Source organism: Muscardinus avellanarius (genome assembly GCF_963383645.1).
Source record: "Muscardinus avellanarius genome assembly, chromosome: 11".
Taxonomy (NCBI): domain Eukaryota; kingdom Metazoa; phylum Chordata; class Mammalia; order Rodentia; family Gliridae; genus Muscardinus; species Muscardinus avellanarius.
Window position 1 is genome coordinate 72,543,738 of NC_137797.1, and position 18,901 is coordinate 72,562,638.

The following is an 18,901-nucleotide window of genomic DNA, read 5'->3' on the forward strand; positions in this document are numbered from 1 at the left end:
GTAATCTTAGGTAGTCAGGAGGCTGAGGTAGGAGGATCAAAAGTTTGAGCTTAGCCTCAGCTATCTAGCAATCTAGCAAGACCTTGCCCCCCCTATCTATCTATCTATCATCTATCTATCTATCTATCTATCATCTATCTATCTATCTATCATCTATCTAATGAGCTGGGCATGGTGGCATGTGTTTTTAGTCCCATTATCTGGGAGGCTGAGACAGGAGGATCACAGGTTTGATGAGAGCCTCAGCAAGTATGAGACTTTCATCAACCTAGAGAGATACTGTTTCAAAAGAAAAATGTCAATCACTAAGCCAAACATGAGAAGGAGGGAGGGAGAGGAAATGGGGTGGAAATTGGGTAAGGGCTAATTGGGTTATGTGTGGATGTGTGTTTCCATCATCTTTGACCCTATTAAGATGTATGATTGTGCCTGGCGTGGTGGCACGCTTGTAATCCCCACACTTGGGAGGCAGAGTCAGAAGGACCTCGCAGGTTTGAAGCCAGCCTCTCTTGCTTAAGAGACTCTGTTTCCAAATAAAAATATAAAATAGGTCTGTGAGTGTAGCCTGGAGGTAGAAGGGCTTTCAGGAACCACAGTAACACACACACACACACACACACACACACACACACACACACACGTGTGACTACAATACACCAATATAAAAATTTAAAAAATAAAAAATAAAATAAAAAATAGGGTTAGGGTGTAGTTTGGAGGTAGAATACCTCTGAGTTCAATCCCCATTTAAAAAAAAATAAAATGGGCAGAGAATGTAGCTTAGTGGTAGAGTGTCTATGGTTTCAATTCCTACTACTGGGGAAAAAAAGAAAAAGAAAGCATTAATTAACATCATTAATTACTATCATTTAAAATACCTATATAAATTGGAAGCAGGCCTTCAGTGTGGAAATAGAACATGAATCTATAGTGCAAAATAACTTTATTTTTGTGGTAATGAGAATTGAAACCAGAACCATTCTACCTCTGAGCTATACCCCTAGCCCTATCTATCTCTCTATCTATCATCTATCTATTATTTATTTATTTATTTATTGTGTGGTATTGGGGGTGGAACCCAGGGGCTTTTTTTTTTACCTCCAGGCTATACTCCCAGACCTATTTTATACTTTATTTGGAAACAGGGTCTCACTAAGTTGCTGAGAGCCTCACTCAGTAGCTGAGGCCGGCCTTGACACTGAGATCCTCCTGTTTCAGACCCTCGGATTACATATGTGGACGATGCCTTTCTAGTGCTGAGTACCTTTAAAAAGACTTTTGTATGAGGATCCAAATGAGAAAGAGGCAGTAGAAATCACTTCCTCTTTAAATCTTAATTGATTTAATGAACTCTAGTACAATTAAGCACTTGTGTGAAATTTGGGATCTAGCCTCATTATATTGCTATTGATAACTTTCCTGGATTCTGGGATGAAGTAGAACAAGGTAAGATTAACTGTAAGAGGTAACAATAAATATTATTGTAGCCCTCAGTATGGTTCCTCCAAATGGTACCCTAGGCTCTCTCAATAAAATACCACTCACTCTCCCACAAACTATATAATTTTTATTTTGCTTTTTTGGTACTTAGGATTAAATGCAAGGGCATTTTACCTCCAAGTAAAATCCCCAGCCCTTTTTATTTTTATTTGGAAAGAGAGTCTTGCTAAATTGCTGAGGCTGGCCTCGAATCTCTTGATGTCTTAGTATCTCAAGTACTGGAATTATAGACCTGTGGCACCAATCTGGCTAAAACCCTAATTTTTACCACAACACGTGACATAATGAACATATCCTTCTAGTATATTTCTGAAAAAATTCAGGAAACTGTTGTCAGAATGTCTTTGCCATTCTGATTCAGATCTCAGCCTCTGCAGAGGACCTGACTCCACCTCTCTGGAAAGGGAGGGCTATTTGGGGAGGAACTTTCCTTCGTGAGCTATGCTTATGTCTTTCCAAGTACTTTCTCTAACAGAGCTGTGTTCATTGTTTGTTGTTCTCCTTTGGACCATCTCCAAGGATCTACATCTTTCTCTGAATGTTTGCAATGATTCATCCTAGTCTTCTATCCTCTTTTTCAGATGACTTGAGATACCCTATTTTATAAACACTTCTAAGAAAATAATGTTTCCTCTTGCCTGAGGCACATTTATTTTCTTTTCTGGTCTTAGCTATGTTTTCTGACCCATATGCTGCTTTTTATTGCTTACAAGGAAGAGATACAATCAAATTATAGTCAAGCAGGCTGCTCCCCTAGGTCTCCACTGATTGGGAAGTGTAGAAAGCCCCTGTGATTCCTGAGTCTCTGGCCCACCATTTGATTCTATCATAGCTACTTAGTCCACAGCCCAGGGAAGGAGGCATTTTATACAAGACTCAACTATTGAAAAGAAAATCTGAATTAACTTTTCTTATGGCCACATGGTTAAAGGCCATCCTATTATCCCCAGCCATTTCTGCAAAACCTGCTCAGTGTGGTAGAATTCCTGTTCCTGTCAAGGACCCCTCCAATGCCTCTCGGAAGAATGGGAAAGTTCAGTAGGACGACTTTGGCTGTGTTTCTGAAAAGGTGTCTCTTTCCTATTAGAATTTTCTGCTCATTTCTTCTGGCCTCCCTCAGTCTCCATGCTAGCTTCACTCATGCTGCTTCATATACTGGTTATCTATAGCATAGAAAATGGAGTTAAACTGAAGGGAGTTTCTCTTATTCCAAAGACTTAGAGATTGTAGGAGTTTGGAAGACTTTAGTTTGTAAGTCTTAGGCGGTTGGGCTGGGCTGGGTGGCCCCTGAAATGTAAGCAATCAGGTTTAGGAGTTGGGATAAAGAGGATAAGCCCTGGTATAAAGAAGGATAACAGTTACTTGCACCATGGTATGAAGCTTGATAGCAGCAAATTAAAAAAATTAATTTAATGAGGCTTGGTAATGCATGCCTATTACTCCAGTGATTGGGAGGCTGAGACAGGAGGATTGCAGGTTCAAGGCCAGCCTCAGAAACTTAGTGAGACCCTGTTTCAAAATAAAAAATAAAATAGAGATGAGGGTGTAGCTTGGAGGCAGAATTCCCTGGTTCTGTCCCCACTACCAAAAATAAAAGGAATTATTTAGAACTAGTACCTTCCACTCTATTTGGTCAGGGTTGCTGACTTCATAACTCAAACTCAGGATCTTGTTTACAGGCTTCAGATATATGCTTGTCCAATCTTAAAGTGCATAAAGTCCTATGTTCTCACTGGCTTGGATCACTCTTTCTAACTCTCTGTGCATAACTCTGGGGCTATCCTCAAGTTTTTTTTTGTCCATGAATAAATCTATTACAAGTTATTAGCCTTGGATTTATATAATATGTTGATGCAATCGTAGTATCTAGTTATTTATGGCAGTGGTGGTGGTAGTGCAGAATGTGATAATAGCTCATAGGATAGATCAGTACTTTCATACATGCTTTTAGATTATTCATCTTCCTAAGTGGGAAATCTTTGGATACAAGTTATATTTGATTCTATGTTCTATGTCCTCATTTCTGAGCCCACATCTATGGATCACCATATCAAGAGACTCTTTCTGGACTCTGTTCCATAGCTAGGTGGCCAAACAAGTGCCAGCTCTGATCCTAGAATGTGGTGACATACACTCTCTTTCCATATTCTGTATGCCTTTAGTGGGTGGAAGGGAGTTGGCTATGTACCCTGTATTGTATTTTCTGGTTGCTTCACGTGTAGTCCCCTGAAGCCCCCTTTGTTTCTAAAGTAGGCTGGGGATATCTTGCTTCTTAGAACTAACCATGCAACAAAGGCAAATGGGAAATGAGATCATGCTCAAAACTCTCTCTGGGCAAAGAACAATACTGGTATTGACTAGATATTGAGGGAGGGGAAGGAAAAGGAAAGTGAAATTATGGAAGGAAGCTGGCAGGCTCAGCATTTCTGTATTGGCATGAGGAATGTCTTTTCATCCTCTTCCTGGATATAGGGCTTGGTGCCAGGGCTTCTGATTTTTTCTCCACAAATAAAAGGAGGTAAAGTGGAGTGGCGCCCCCATTTCAGGTTCTTAGGGGCAGCCAAAATGATGTCCGTTGTCCCTCTGTTTCTGGTGAGCATCTTGTTGTCTGCCACACAGGCTGAGCAATTTACAAAATGTGAGCTGTCCCAGGTGCTGAAAGACTTGGCTGGCTACAGAGGCATCACTTTGCCTGAATGTGAGTCCCCTGCATCTGCGCTTCACATGTCTTTCCTCCATTTGCCTTTTTATGCTCCACCTTCACTCAACTATATAATAATTTTATTATATTTGCTGCTTATTTTTGTACCCTTTGATTCAATTTGTTCTCCTGTTCGTTTCTTCCAGTCTGATCCTTTTTGGAACTCTCCTTTGTGTCTTGGGGAGATAGTCTATGCTTTGTCACCTTTAGAGTTTGGCTGGAAAGCCCTTTTTTCTGTCTAGGAATGACAGTTCATTATATATGTGGATTCTGATATCTCTGTGACACCTCTTTCTCATGTCCTCCTCAGGGATCTGTGTTACATTTCATATCAGTGGCTTTGATACACAAACTGTAGTCAATAACAATGGCAGCACAGAGTACGGACTCTTCCAGATCAATGATAAAATGTGGTGTGCAAGTAGCCAGAACCCACAGTCAAAGAACATCTGTGGCATCTCCTGTGACAGTGAGTAGCCTTTCTTGCCCTGTTCCTCTGGTTTTCTGGAGCCTGCCCCTAGGCTCATCTCCTTTTCAGTGTCAATGACACCTTCGGTTTCACTGCCTTGGGTGGACTCCACAAGAGCTGAGTGGCTTGAAGTGGCTGCAAGTAAGAAGCTTTTGGGTTTTTCATGATCTCCAAGTCCCCAGATGGTTTCCTGAGTACCAGAGTAGCAAGGTCCCCATACAGCTCATTTTGTCTACTCTGGACCTCAGGGGACTGTCTGGGGACTTGGGGGATCATGAAAGGGTCTTGAAATCTGAAATTCTGTGATTTCCCCAGAGAGGTCTCAGGGACATGAAAGCAGTCCCTAGCCAGGGGGAGGCATTATTATTAAATTTTCATATAGGAAGATGCTGACAGAAGGGAACAGGGGAACTCATTACCTTTCTGGGTAATACTTCTTAGCTTTCTCATTGCTTTCCTTATAACCCCTGCCAGGGCTCCTGGATGACGATCTCAGGGATGACATAAAGTGTGTCAAGAAGATCCTGGACATCAAAGGAATTGGCTACTGGTGAATCTTCCTTCTATTTTCTACCTCCTCTTTCCCTGCTTCCCATTATCCCCATACCATCACTTTCCTCTCTCTCAACCTCCTGGTCATTTAATCTAGAATATGATCTCCAAAACAAAGCTCATCTAGCAGACTCACATTTCCATTTATTTTTATACTTTTATTGATCATTGTGAGATTCAAAGTGATAAATTCACACATCACTTGGTGTGTTTCCCTCTCTAGCACATCCTACTCCCTCCCCCCTCCATACATGTTAGTGAGATTGGTATGGACATAACATTATTTAAAACCTTTCAAGTTTCCATTTTTAATTTTAAGCCTCCCTTCCTCCATTTCTGTGTGACAAATTTCCTAAGAAGGGGTTGCCTAGTGGGAGGCTTGTCTGCACCTGGCCTTGTACATTGAATTCCATTTGTTCAGATCAGACCACCATTGGTAGCATTGCCCTTCCTTCCTTCCTTCCTTCCTTCCTTCCTTCCTTCCTTCCTTCCTTCCTTCTTTCCTCCCTCCCTCCCTCCCTCCCTCCCTCCCTTCCTCCCTCCCTTCTTCCTGTAGAAATTGAACCTAGGGGCATTCTACCTCTGAGGTACATCCTATTCCTTTTTATTTTCTGTCTGGAAACAGGGACTCATAAGTTGCTAAGGGTCCCACTCACTTGCTGAAGCTAGCCACAAACCTGCGATCCTCCTGTCTCAGATTCCCAGGTACTGGGATTACAGATGCGCACCACCACGGCCAGCTTCATTGCACCTCTTTTCTAGCTCTACACCTTTCTTGGGCTTTAAAAATGGGCCCTACCCCACTAGCTGTCATACTATCCCTTGCCATCTGTCTAGGTAAATATTTCTGTAATTCTCCTCTGCACTCTTCTACCTCAACCCTCCCAAGGATGAAGCTAAGTGGAAATTGGTTGGCCAGCTCACCTTGTCTCTTTCTCTGTTGCCAGGTTGGCCCATAAACCACTCTGCTCTGAGAAGCTGGAACAGTGGCTCTGTGAGAAGTTGTGAGTGCTGCTGTCCTTGCCAGCCCTGCCTCCTCTATGTTCCTGGAACTCCTCTTCCCTAATTCTACCTCAGTTCACCTCTTTCTACCCCCTTGAAGCTGATGTGTCTCTGAGCCCTGGACTCTGGAGTGACACTGCTGGACTCTTGAGAGCCATTCTCCAGGGATTCACTACTGGGGCACGGGTACATCTTTTCTCGGGGCCTATGATGGCACTTTTACTGCGGCGACGGATCCCACCTCTGTCCTGAATAAAGGGCCTTATTTGGAGTGGCTGGCTTTGTTTTCTTCCTGCAGGTAAAGGGAAGAAATGGGGTGAACAGGGGGATACTTAAGCCAGAAGTCATGGCCACTTTCCACCTGTACTGAAGAAGGCTGAACTTACCATGAAAGATACTGGTTATTTTCTGTACCAATTCAACAAACTTTTATTGATCATGTAGATCTGCTAGGAACCATAGCAGAATCCAAAATCGCTAAAAGGGTGTTGTCTCTCAAGGACAAATAAGGAGAGACATGATAAACATTAGTATAGTTGTAATATAAGCAATAGCATCATAAGCATCATGAGAGAGGTTAGAAATGTGCCCTGGGCATTCATAAGAGGAAAAATAACTTATGTTTGGGTAGACAGAGCAGAAAGTAATAAGTTATAGATGGGCTGGGATTTAAGCTGGTTTTGAAGTATGGGTAGGTTTTTGATAGGTGGAGATATGAGGTAGAAAAAGGACAGAAAGGGCAGGGTATTCAAGAATTTGAAATAGATGAATTGAGAGGTTGAGGTATTCTCTTAAGAAGAGCTGTGAAATGAACTCCCCCTCTGCAAGTAAAAGATATAATGAGGACCCTTATGGCACCCGGGGTTTTTAGTTTGAACCCTCCACTCCATTCTCTATTTTTCCTTGTGTTTTGCTTTTTTTTTTTTTTGGTAAGAGGATGTTTGCAAAACTTTATTTATTCTAGTAATTATGAGATATATGGGAGAAGTACTGGGAGATTTTTGTCTTAAAATTTCTTTGTTGTACTCACTAATGCTCTGAATGTGGACAGGTCATCTCTGTCCTCTGTGACAATTTTCTCATCTTAAATGAGAGTTCGAGCCAGATGTGGTAATGCACACTTATAATCTCAGTACTTGAGAGGCTGAGACAGGAGGATCGGCAAAGGTTTGCGGACAGGCTCAGCTACTTAGTGAGGCCCTCCATAACTTAATGAGAACATGTTTTAAAATAAAGAATAAAAAAAACATGCCTGAGGGTGTAGCTTGGAGGTAGAATGCCTCTGGATTTGATCCCCAGTAGCACAAACAAAACAAAACAAATAAAAATGGAGAGTTTTGGAGCTAGGTAGTGGAGCACATCTGTAATTGCAGTAATTGGGAAGCTGAGATAGGAAGATCAGAGGTTTGAGGTCAACTTCAGCAACTTAGTGAGATCCTGTTTCAAAATAAAAATATAAAAAAGGGTTGGAAGTGTAGCTCAGAGGTAGAACACTCCTGGATTAAAAAAAAAGCAAAAACAAAAAACCACACCAGGCATGGTGGCGCATGGCTATAATCCCAGTACTTGGAAGGCTGAAACCGGAGGATTGCAGGTTTGAGGATAGCCTCAGCAAGTAATGAGAATCTCATCAATCTAGTGAGAACTTGTTTCCAAAAAAAAAAAAAAAATTAAAATTGGATTTGGGGTGTAATTCTAAGGTAGAATGCCTTTGGGTTCCATCCTCAGCACCACACACACAAAAAACAAACAAACAGCAGGGGGTTTTGTTGAGATGGTTTTCTGAGATTTCTTTTTGCTTTGACTGTCTCTCGTTTCAAAGCTAATTTGTTTTATAACATTGATTTTATTTAGTTGGAAAATGGGATTCACATATTTTTTCTGCCTTCCCTGCCTTTCTCAGATATTCAGTATTGCTGATTGCACTCTTTCTACCCCAATACATTTTGGGACTTTGAGAGTCAGATCACATTTCCCTCATGTTTAAAACCAACCCAGACATAGCACCCATGTTTTGGGAGCCCTTAGACAAAGGGTAGGGAGGACTGCATCTAATGGAAATAAACCATCAGGAAATAACTTGGTATTTGGCATATTATTTAGTATGAATTTAAGCACATTGTTATGTATCTGCAGAACACTGTATGTGTTTCTCTTCCTAATTATGGGACAAAAGGCTTTTCCCAATCCTCAGCATTTGTAGTTCTCAGGCAAACACTTGTTCTTAGCTGGTAGTTATTCCCCCAATGGCTTATTGTAATTCTTTTATTTCAAATTTTTAACATGGTTTCCACTGAATTGTGAACTCTCTTAATTTTTTTTTGTGTGAATTATCTTTAGAAAGTAAATAAGTTGCCTTCTTTACCCAGTCAAGTGTGGCTAGGTCATCTTTATGACACACAGAGTCACTGGAAGTAGTTCTTTTCCTCTCTCTCCTTCCTGGTTTAAAAAAAAAAAAAAATATATATATATATATATATATATATATATATATATATATATATATATATATATGAAGATGTCCAACTTGATTTTTTTTAATTGAACCCAAGGAATTCTAACTCCAAAATATATTCCTTATTTTTTTTCATATTGAAACAGGGGCTCACTAAATTTCTGAGGCTAGTCTCTAACCTGTGATCCTTCTGCCTTAGCCTCCTAAGTACTAGAATCATAGGTATATACCACCACACTTGGCTTAATACACACACACACACACACACACACACACACACACACACTTAAAATCATCACAACAGTCAAGGAAATTTACATATCCATTACCTCACATGGTTGCCTTTATTTTTATTTATTATTTTGGTGGTACTGGGGATGGGACCCAGGGGCTTTCTACCTCCGGGCTACAGTCCCAGACCTATTTTATATTTTATTTGGAAACAGGGTCTCTTAAGCCAGCTGAGACTGGTTTTGAACCTACGTGATCCTCCTGTCTCAGTCTCCCAAGCATGGGGATTACAAGCGTGCGCCACCATGCCTGGCTACCTTTTCTTTTCTTTGCATAGACATGGTCTTTTCTTTTTTTTTTTTCTTTGTTCTTTTTTTTGGTAGTAGTGCTGAGGATCAAACCCAAGGTTGCATGCATGGTGTAGAAGGTGCTCTGCCACTGAGTTATGCTGTGAGCCTGTAGTGAAAACAGTCTTTTTTTTTTTTTTGGTGGTACTGGGGTTCTTGGAAACCCTTCTACCTCTGGGCTACTTTCCCAGACCCATATATATTTTAATTTGGAAACAGGGTCTCTTAAACCAGCACAGCTGACTTCGAACCTGCGCGATCCTCCTGTCTCCTCCTCCCAAGCCCGGGAATTACAAGAGTGAGCCACCACACTCGGAGAAAGCGGTCTTGACTAAGTGCAAATCTCTGGGCCTTTGGGCAGAAGCAGGACAGGAAATATCTGCTCTTTTCCTGAGAAGTTTCTTGGGAGCTGAATATCTGGTGGAACAGCCATTGGACATTTGCTTTGATTTCTCCAAATTCTCTTTCCTCTGGGCCTGGAGTGAGGTTCTGAACCAGACCAGAGTCTGAAGGTGACCCCGCTGAGGTGGGAGGTGGGTGGCTTGGGATAGGACCATTGGACCTGCGGCCATTTGCTGAGCTCTGTGTGGGGACTCGGGATGGTGCCCAGCAATATGGAGCCTCTTTCTTTCTGTTCCCTGTTATTTCCTCTGACACCTCTCTTGTGAAGGCTTTTATTTCATAATATTAAAGGTTCTCTTAAATATGTCCTCTCACTCCACATTCTTTTTCATTCATTCATTTCCCCATTCATCTAACACAGTCTATTAGGCAGAGGGATGGACTAGATACTGGCAACACAGAGCTAATAGAAATTCTGCTCCTGTACTCTAGAGGGCTGCACTTGCCTGCTCCTGCTGACCTGGGGCACACAACAGAAAGGGCTCTTCAGATGGATTCCGCACTCATTCTTTCATTTTTTTCCTTAAGTTGTTTACAAATAGTGAGGATTTATCAGGCTCTACTGTAGGTACTACTTTAAAAGAATAAAGGTGGAAGGAGATACACTTTATTTTGTTTCTTTTGAAATTATTATGGAGATGTAGATATTTCCAGGGATCTTTTGGGATGGGAACAAAAGGTAAGTTGGGTCTTGGGCCAAGAGATGGAACTCCTCTAGAATGCAGTGGGATATGTGCCATTGGTCTGATAAGTAGATATATACTTTGTTCCTAAACAAAAGCGAAGGAGGCCGGTGTGGTGGTGCACGCTTGTAATCCCAGCATTCAGGAGGCTGAGACCGGAGGATCATGGTTCGTGGCCAGCCTCAGCTACTTAGTGAGGCCCTCTGAAATTTAGTGAGACCCTGTTTCAAAATAAAGAATATAAAGTAGGGCTGGGAGTGGAGAATGCCCCTGGGTTCCATCCCCAGACCCGCAAAAAAAAAAAAAAAAAAAAAAAAAAAAAAAAAAAAAAAAAAAAAAAAAGAAGAAGAAGGAAAAAGGGAGAGAGAAAGGGGAATGGTTATCAAGGACAAGAAATAAGAAGAAAGGCCAATAGATGTCAAAATTACCAGTGACACTCTGAGGATTTTCTTGTGTAGTGAGGGAGCCTACATCCATCCTGCAGATGGATGCCACTTGTTCTATCGTGGAAGTGTCCTCATTCTCATTCTCCTCACTGGGCACAGGGAACTGGGGGAAGAGCGACTAAGCCTTTTGTTTTGGAAATAGACGAATGCTGAACTAGCTGAGTGGTGATAGCTCTTTCCTGCCTCTTCTCCACCCTAAAATGTCAGCTTGGCTTCCTGGCCACTGTCCTCCTGAGAGCTGCCTTTGCTCCTTGTTATTTGAGCTATAGGTGAGGGGTTTAGTAGCAACATCACTACACTGCACCTGTAGGAATGCACTGTAGGAATAGCACTTACTCCAGGGTTGAGAAGGATGCTAGAGCCATGCACCTTGCAGAGAATGGCACAAAAGAGCGGGCTTTTTTGTGAGTTTGGGACAATGGCTACCGCACTGTTGGCAGCTGTGGTCTGTCTCATCCCAGCTAGCTTTGCAAAGGGCGTCCTTGGATCTGGCTTGACTGTTGCTGGAGGCAACAGTAACTGTCTGATCAATGAGAAGCCAGTCATATCTGACTTGGAATGCTCCCAAACATGAGCCGTCTCACACACAGAGGCGTAGGAGCGGCTTGAGGCAAACGCAAGTTTTGTAGCATGCCAGCGTCTGAGGTTAGAGCAGACCTAGAACTGCATACTCTTCCAGGAATCTTGTCTAATAGTTATGATGATAATGTGTTTTTCTCTTTTTTCCTCTACAAAACCATACAGGTATATCATGTTCTCATTTTGTGATGATTCTTCCTTGTTCAACTGTATGTTTAGTTCAAATGCTGCCATTATTCCAGACATTTATGGCTCTGGGAATTATGCTCAGAAGCATAGCATATTCCATTTTAATGCTTTGTGGAACAAACAAGATACATGACTTTTTTAGTTGTGTTTTTCTGTGGTTTGGAAAAGAAGCCAAGACTGGTAAATAAAATGGGAGATAAAAATAAGAAGAATAAAATTTTTGGCACATTTTGTTTTATTTTAGTTTTGGTACTGGGGATCGAAACCAGGGGCATTCTACCTCCGAGCTACACTCTCAGCCTTATTTTTTATTCTTTATTTAGAAACAGAGTAGCTGGGGCTGGCTTCAAACCTGTTATCCTCCTGTCTCAGCTACTTAATATTAAATAATATTAAAGGTTCTCTTAAATATGTCCTCTCACTCCACATTCTTTTTCATTTATTCATTTCCCCAAACTCCTGAGATTGCAAACATGCACTGCCAGCCACCATGCCAGGCTGACACATCTTGTTAACTACCACAGGGACCATTTCCCAAATAATAAATATAGACTATACTAAAAATATTTCTAGTAAATTCTGGTATCTTTGGTGAGAGATATATTAATTTTTCTGTCATTATGAATAATCTGATTTATCTCTTCTAACATTTTTGTGAAGTTGGTTGGAGAAATCTCTTGTCCCTTTATGACATGTGAGAAAACAAATAAAGGGAGATGAAATTTGTCCTCAGGCTCACACGAGCTCTCCTGAACTGTGTGTGTGTGTGTGTGTGTGTGTGTGTGTGTGTTACAGAAGATTGAACCCAAGGCATTCTATCTCTGAGATACACTCCCAGAGTATGACATACCTGGATACTCCTGAACCATAAAAGATGGTGACCACAAGGAAATGAGAAGAGCAGATGAAGAGGATCTTTTTCCAACCTGTGGCAGAGTTGATCCCCAGGGTTGTTATGATGATATGGCTGTAGGGACCTGGCAGCAGGACAAGGGTACCAAGGCCCGTGACCACTATGGTGGTCAGGATGGAGGTGATACTAGTGTGGGGCTCAGAACAGGCCAATAAGAGCCTGGAGGAAGCTCACAAGCCAAATTGGGTGAGGTTGGGGCCACAGAAGTGCTGCTGAGCTAGCAGGAGAGTGCTAGTGAGGCTGACACTCATTTCTGTGTCCCAGGATGTACCTACCAGGCCAGTGTGCACCCTCCTTTTCATAGCCACTTTATATAACAATGGGTGGCTCACAGCCTAGAACTGGTCACATGTCAGAAAGGAGGCTGACTTCATTGGCCACAGACACTATGGCCAGAAAATCAGATCTGGGAAGGAAAGAGATGAGGATTACTCCAAATGGAGGAAGAAAGGAAGGATAGACTCTAGGATACTGGGAAGTGCTGTTCCAAAGGGAGCTGAGTTCAAACCACAGGAGGGCTGACTGGCATGGTGAATTAGCAAAAACCACTTCAGCTGATCATCTGGCTGACAGACCATGACCAACATTTGACTGCTTGATAGAGGACTTCTGACACTTGATGCAGGTACAAGTCTTTTCCTTGTCCCTGAAAACTTGTAAGTTGCTGAAGTTTTTCATCAAACCAAACAACCAACCAACCAACCAACCAACCAACCAACCAACCAACCTGTGAGACTTAGATGGTTTCCAAAATCCATTCCACTTTAGGAATTCTAAAAAAGGGGAATGACCTGGTACAAACTGACATGCCAACCCAGGCAGAAGTGCTGTTTGAGTGTGCTGGTTTCAAGGAAGCCAGATGAGGGAAGCCCTCAAAATTGAGGGCAAGACTGTGTATATTGGCTGGTGGAAGGCATTCCCATTTCAAGAGTCTGTGAAGCTATGATGCCCTCTGTTTTCACTGTAGTATGAGGATTTAACATAAAACTCTACAAAGATGGGGCTAGTCTCTGAATTGGTACCAGTGGTTTTGCATAAAGCCAAATCATGCTTGTAACAACTTTTATATGTTACATAGATACTCCTTCCCCTAAAAAGAGGAAGGAAAGATAAAAAACACTTGTTAAAATGGAAAGATATGGGGGTTAGTCTATACCAGAGGAAGATAAAGTGGCCAACTCCATCCTTTTGATGGATAATTCTGATCTGTATTCATGATATGTACATTCAAATTCTTAGAGTGGATACTTTTAGAAGATGGATTTGAATAAGAATTGTTTCACCTGGATTCTCTAGGCCAGAAACAGCTTCCCTAAGTGGAGAATAACTGTATGGCATCCTTTCCAACACTGGAGGAAAAGCCACAACCCTATGATGAGGGTTCTGTCCCTTTACTTTGTTCTTCCTTTAGAAGATATAAGGGAGGAACTTCTAAGAAAAGAAAAGAAACATCCCCATAGTCTTTCTGTCCAAGGGGAAGTATTTCTTTTGTAGTGGGGTGGAACCCAGGGGTATTCTACCTATGAGCTATACCCTTAGCCCTATTTTATTTATTTATTTTTTATTTAAAAACAGGGTCTCACTAAGTTGTAGAGGGCCACACTAAGTTCCTGAGACTGACTACAAACTTGTGATCCTCCTGTCTCAGCCTCCCAAGTATTGGGGTTACAAGCATGCACCACCATGTCTGGCTAAGAGGAAGTTTTTTTTTTTTTAACTTTGTTTTCCAAATAACAATGACCCACAGGATTTTTATTACAACTCTAGACTTTGGAGAATGAGGAGGGGGTCCCTAAAGAGACCCTTGAGCAGCAGCCTGCTCTGGTTCTGAATGGATTCTCTAGGGCCAACTACTCCTCCCCGTATTACTCTTGTTTCAGTAGGTTACATCATACAAGAGGGCTCTGGGTAGCAAATAACTTTATTTTTCAATTTTACTCTAATTTTTGAAAATATAAAAACTTTACAGTATTTTCAGCTTAAGTACTACATACATATGGCAGTTTAATTTATTCAGCTATGAAATTTAAGAAGTAAATATAATTCTAGCCTTGTTAAAAGGAAAGTTGTGAGCTGGGCATAATAGTGCATGCCTGTAATTTACTTGGGAGGCTGAGACAGGAGGATCACAGGTTTTAGACCAGCCTTAGCAACTTAGAAAGACCCTATTTCTTTTTTTTTGTTTTTCTTTTTGGTGGTACTGTGGTTCCTGGAAGCCCTTCTACCTCTGGGATACACTCCCAGACCTATTTTATACTTTTTTTTTTAATATTTGGAAACAGGGTCTCTTAAGCCAGCGTGGCTGGCTTCGAACCTGCGCAATCCTCCTGTCTCTGTCTCCCAAGCACGGGGATTACAAGCGTGCGCCACCACGCCCGGTGAAAGACCCTATTTCAAAATAAAAAATAAAAAGAGCTAGGAGTGTAGCTCAGAGGTAGAAGGCCCCTGATTTAAATTCCAGCACACACACACAAAAAGAAAGTTATGTTGCAGATTATTGTCATGATGGTTAACAAAGCAAGGAAAAGGCAAAACATTACAATCTCTCAATCAGTTGGATTATGGCTTGATCAAACACCAGAATTCACACAAACATAGCTATAATGCAATAACTCCTTAAAGCACATGCATCAAATCACGTACTTGCTTACTAATATAAATAGTTCTTTTTTTTTTTTTTTTTTTTTTTTCGGTGCTGGGGCTGGAACCCAGAGGCATTTGACCTCTGAGCTACACTCCCTGCCCAATTTTTTATTCTTCATTTTGAAACTGGGTCTCACTGAGTTGCAGAGGGCCTCACTAAGTAGCTGAGGCTGTCTGCGAACCGCGATCCTCCAGCCTCAGCCTCCCGAATGCTGGGATTACAAGCGTGTGCCACCACGCCCGGCTCTAATATAAATAGTTCTAACACGATAACTTTCCATAAAAGTCAGGACTAGTTCTCAACTATGTTAGTCAGCTTTCTCTTACTCTAACAAAATACCTGAGATAGTTAAATTATTAGGAGAAAAGGTTTATTTTGGTTTATGGTTTTGGAGGTTTCATTCCATAATCATTTGCCCCATTGTTTTTGAGCCTGTGGTGAGGCAGCATAATCATGGTGGGAGCAAGTAGCCAAGAAAAACCACTCACCTCATAGCGGGATTGTGAAAAGAGGAAAAAGAAAGGGACTGGGGTTCCACAACCACAATTGAGAGCATGCTCCCATGACTTATCGTCCTCCCAGTAGGCCCCATCTCTTAAAGTTTCTACCACTTCCTAATAGTACCAGCTGGTAACCAAGCCTTTAGCACATGGGCCTTTGGGGATACTTAAAACTGAAAGTATAACATCACCTGATGGTGGTGTGACCTTTTATCTTCTACAACCAAAGACATATTTGTCCATAGTGAATTATTTCAAATTAACCAAAAAGCCTTCCTCAGAAAAGGGGCTTTTTTAGGGGATTATTTTTGATGGGAACAAATACAAAGTCTGAACTGAGAAATCTGTTTAACAATTATAATTTAATTTAAATTTACTCATTTCAAAAAGTTTAGATATTAAGCATGAGTTAACCCTAATGAATTATTTTAACCTCAGAAAAGATCATCTAAATCCTCTATCAAGAGAGGTAGGAGCCAGGCATGGTGGCACACGCTTGTAATTCTAGCATTTGGAAGGCTGAAACAGGAAGATCACGGTTTGCAGACAGCTTCAGCTACTTAGTGAGATCCTTTGTAACTCAATGAGACCCTGTTACAAAATAAAAAATAAGAAATAAGAAATAGGGCTGGTCGGGCTGGGGGTATAGCTCAGAGGTAGAATCTCCCTGGGTTCCATCTCCAGCAACCCCCCACCTCCACAAAGAGATGTAGGAATTCAACTCCATTTTCTTTATAGATTGAGCTAGAGTTTCTACACCGACTGTACAATCTACACATTTCTTACTGATTTTGGTGGCAACATTATGAAATATTAATGCACACATTACCTTTTAGTAGTTGGTCTAGGGTATTTTTTTTTATAAGCATGGCCAAATAATCATTCTCCAATTTAAGCCTTTTTTTTCTCATTGTATTTTTCTTGGTGCACTGTATTCATACATCGTAATGGTATAAAAAACTTGTGTAGATATACATGTACACATCGCCCAGTTAGCCCCTACCCCACACCATTCCCTCCCCCTCCCTCCTTCCTATGCTTGGCTTAGTGGTTGACATCTAATATTATAGCAATTTATCCAAAATTAACAATGATAATCTCACATAACGGATTCATTTGTTTGATATCAAACTTTTGATTACTTAGAGATAACATTTCAATATTTCTTTTTGCTTCCTTTCTTACCAGAGGATACTTTTTTCTTTTTCTTTTTTAAGGTGAAACTCTCGTACATTTTTGTTCAGAAAAACTCTATCCTAACATAAAATATGAACTCTAAGTACCCAAAACAATCTCGAAAAAGAACAAAGCTAGAAGATGTACATTTTCTGATTTCAAACCTTATAAAAGCTACATTAATTGAAACAGTGTAGTACTGCTATAAAGGCAGACATATAAACCAGTGGAGTAAAATAAAAAGCCTAGAAATAAATTCTTCCATATATGGTCAAGTTATTTTTTGACAAGGTTTCAAGGAACATTTGGTGAAGGAAATAATGATCCTTTCACTAAATATTATTGAAAAATAATAATTACAAGAAAAAGAATAAAGTTGGACCCTTACCTAATACCGTATACAAATATTAACTCAAAATAGATAAAAGAGGCTGGCCTCATGGCCGAGGATGCGGGAGCAGCGTCATACTGCCGGCGGCAGCGGCGAGTTCACCAGACGACTCCAGATCAATGCACTCAACAACCCACCAGGCTCCAGAGGAGGGATGGACAGTGAGCTGAGGTGAGTGGCTGTGGACCAGCTGGGCGATATTCAGCAGTTTTTTCAGCACAAGGTGTGTCTAAAGCTCCCAGGGGCCAGGCTCAGCACACCCTGCAGGGACTCAAGAGCGGAGCTCAAAACCAGAGAAGAAATACACCAGCCTCACAGCCAAGGGTGTGGCAATGGTGTCATATTGCCAGCGGCGGCAGCAGCGAGTTCACCAAGTCCACTACAGCTCCATCAGCATATTCAACAACTGTGAGTCAAATTGTGGACCCTAGAGGAGAAATCTCAGTACTGTACTCCCAGGGACTTGCGCAGATAGTCTCCCTGGGTCGGAGATTTTTGCAGTCCAACCCAGTGGGGGAGTAGTGGTGGCAGAGATATCACACCATAGTTGCTGCTCCCCATGGGAGAAATCCAGCCTGGCACCCCCATGGTCTCAAGCAGCCTTCATTGACTCCTTGGGTCTGAGACTTTGCAATACAACCCAGTAAAGGAGTAGCGGTGACTGAGATACCACAGACTTGAGATCCAGAGCACCTTAAGTGAAGATGTCGTGACCCAGGGAGGAACCCAGAGAAGGCACAAACTTCTGAAATTATGGGAGAGAGGAGTAACAATGGAGAAATGAATGCCCACAATCCCACAACATCAGAATCTGATAACACAGAAATTTAGAGATCTCTAGAGGATCAAATTAGGAAAATAACTGTAGAAATAATAGAGGACGTTTGAAATGAATTCAGAGAGATAGTCTAAAAGAGATAAAGGATGCAATCATTGAAGTAAAGGCCTCAATTCAAAGTATAAACAACAGATTAGACCACATGGATAATAGAATCTCGCTCCTAGAAGATGATCACTCCAAAAATGAATGCATAGTCTCTAATTTAGAAAAAAAATCCAACAACAGGAATTTGACATTGAAGAAATATGGGCCCATTTTAAGAGAGCTAACCTAAGAATAATTGGAATAGAGGAGGGAAAAGAAGGTGAAACCTAAGGGGTCAATAATCTCTTCAAGGAAGTAATAGCAGAAAATTTTCCAAAATAGAGCAAGAGGTCAATACACAAGTCCAGGAAAATTATAGAACTCCCTTTAGACCAGATCAGAGAATAGGATCCCCATGCCACATAATTGTCAAAATGACTAATGTGGAAGCCAAACAGAGAATCTTAAAGGCAACAAAAACAAAAGGCCAAGTGACATTCAGAGGCAAACCAATTAGAATTACTCCAGACTTCCCAAACCAAGTCATGAAAGCCAGAAGGGCTTGGAGTAACATATTCCAAACTCTGAAAGAAAACAACTTCTATCCAAAAATTTCCTACCCAGCAAAACTATCTATCAAATTAGATGGGGAAATAAGAAGCTTCCATGACAAACAGCAACTGAAGGAATTTATGTCTTCAAAACCAGTTCTAGAGAAAATACTCAAGGAGATTAATTGCAAAGAAGAAATAGGTAATATACGCCAGAACCAAAGAAACAAGATTTCCCATCCAGCAGACAACTAAGCAAGAAGAATAAACAGTGTCTCAAACAGAAATAAAATCTTAACATGTTA

The 18,901-nt window shown here is 41.2% G+C and overlaps 1 protein-coding gene across 1 annotated transcript; it reads left to right on the forward strand.

Annotated features, from left to right (window-relative positions):
- Window positions 1–4,065: 4,065 nt before the first annotated feature.
- On the forward strand, window positions 4,066–6,230 carry LALBA (lactalbumin alpha; the record flags this gene model as incomplete). The annotated part of the gene is made up of 4 exons (XM_080706084.1): window positions 4,066–4,198; window positions 4,512–4,670; window positions 5,145–5,220; window positions 6,170–6,230. 4 exons carry the CDS (start codon window positions 4,066–4,068, stop codon window positions 6,228–6,230), a joined length of 429 nt encoding a protein of 142 aa, XP_080562210.1.
- Window positions 6,231–18,901: the final 12,671 nt, after the last annotated feature.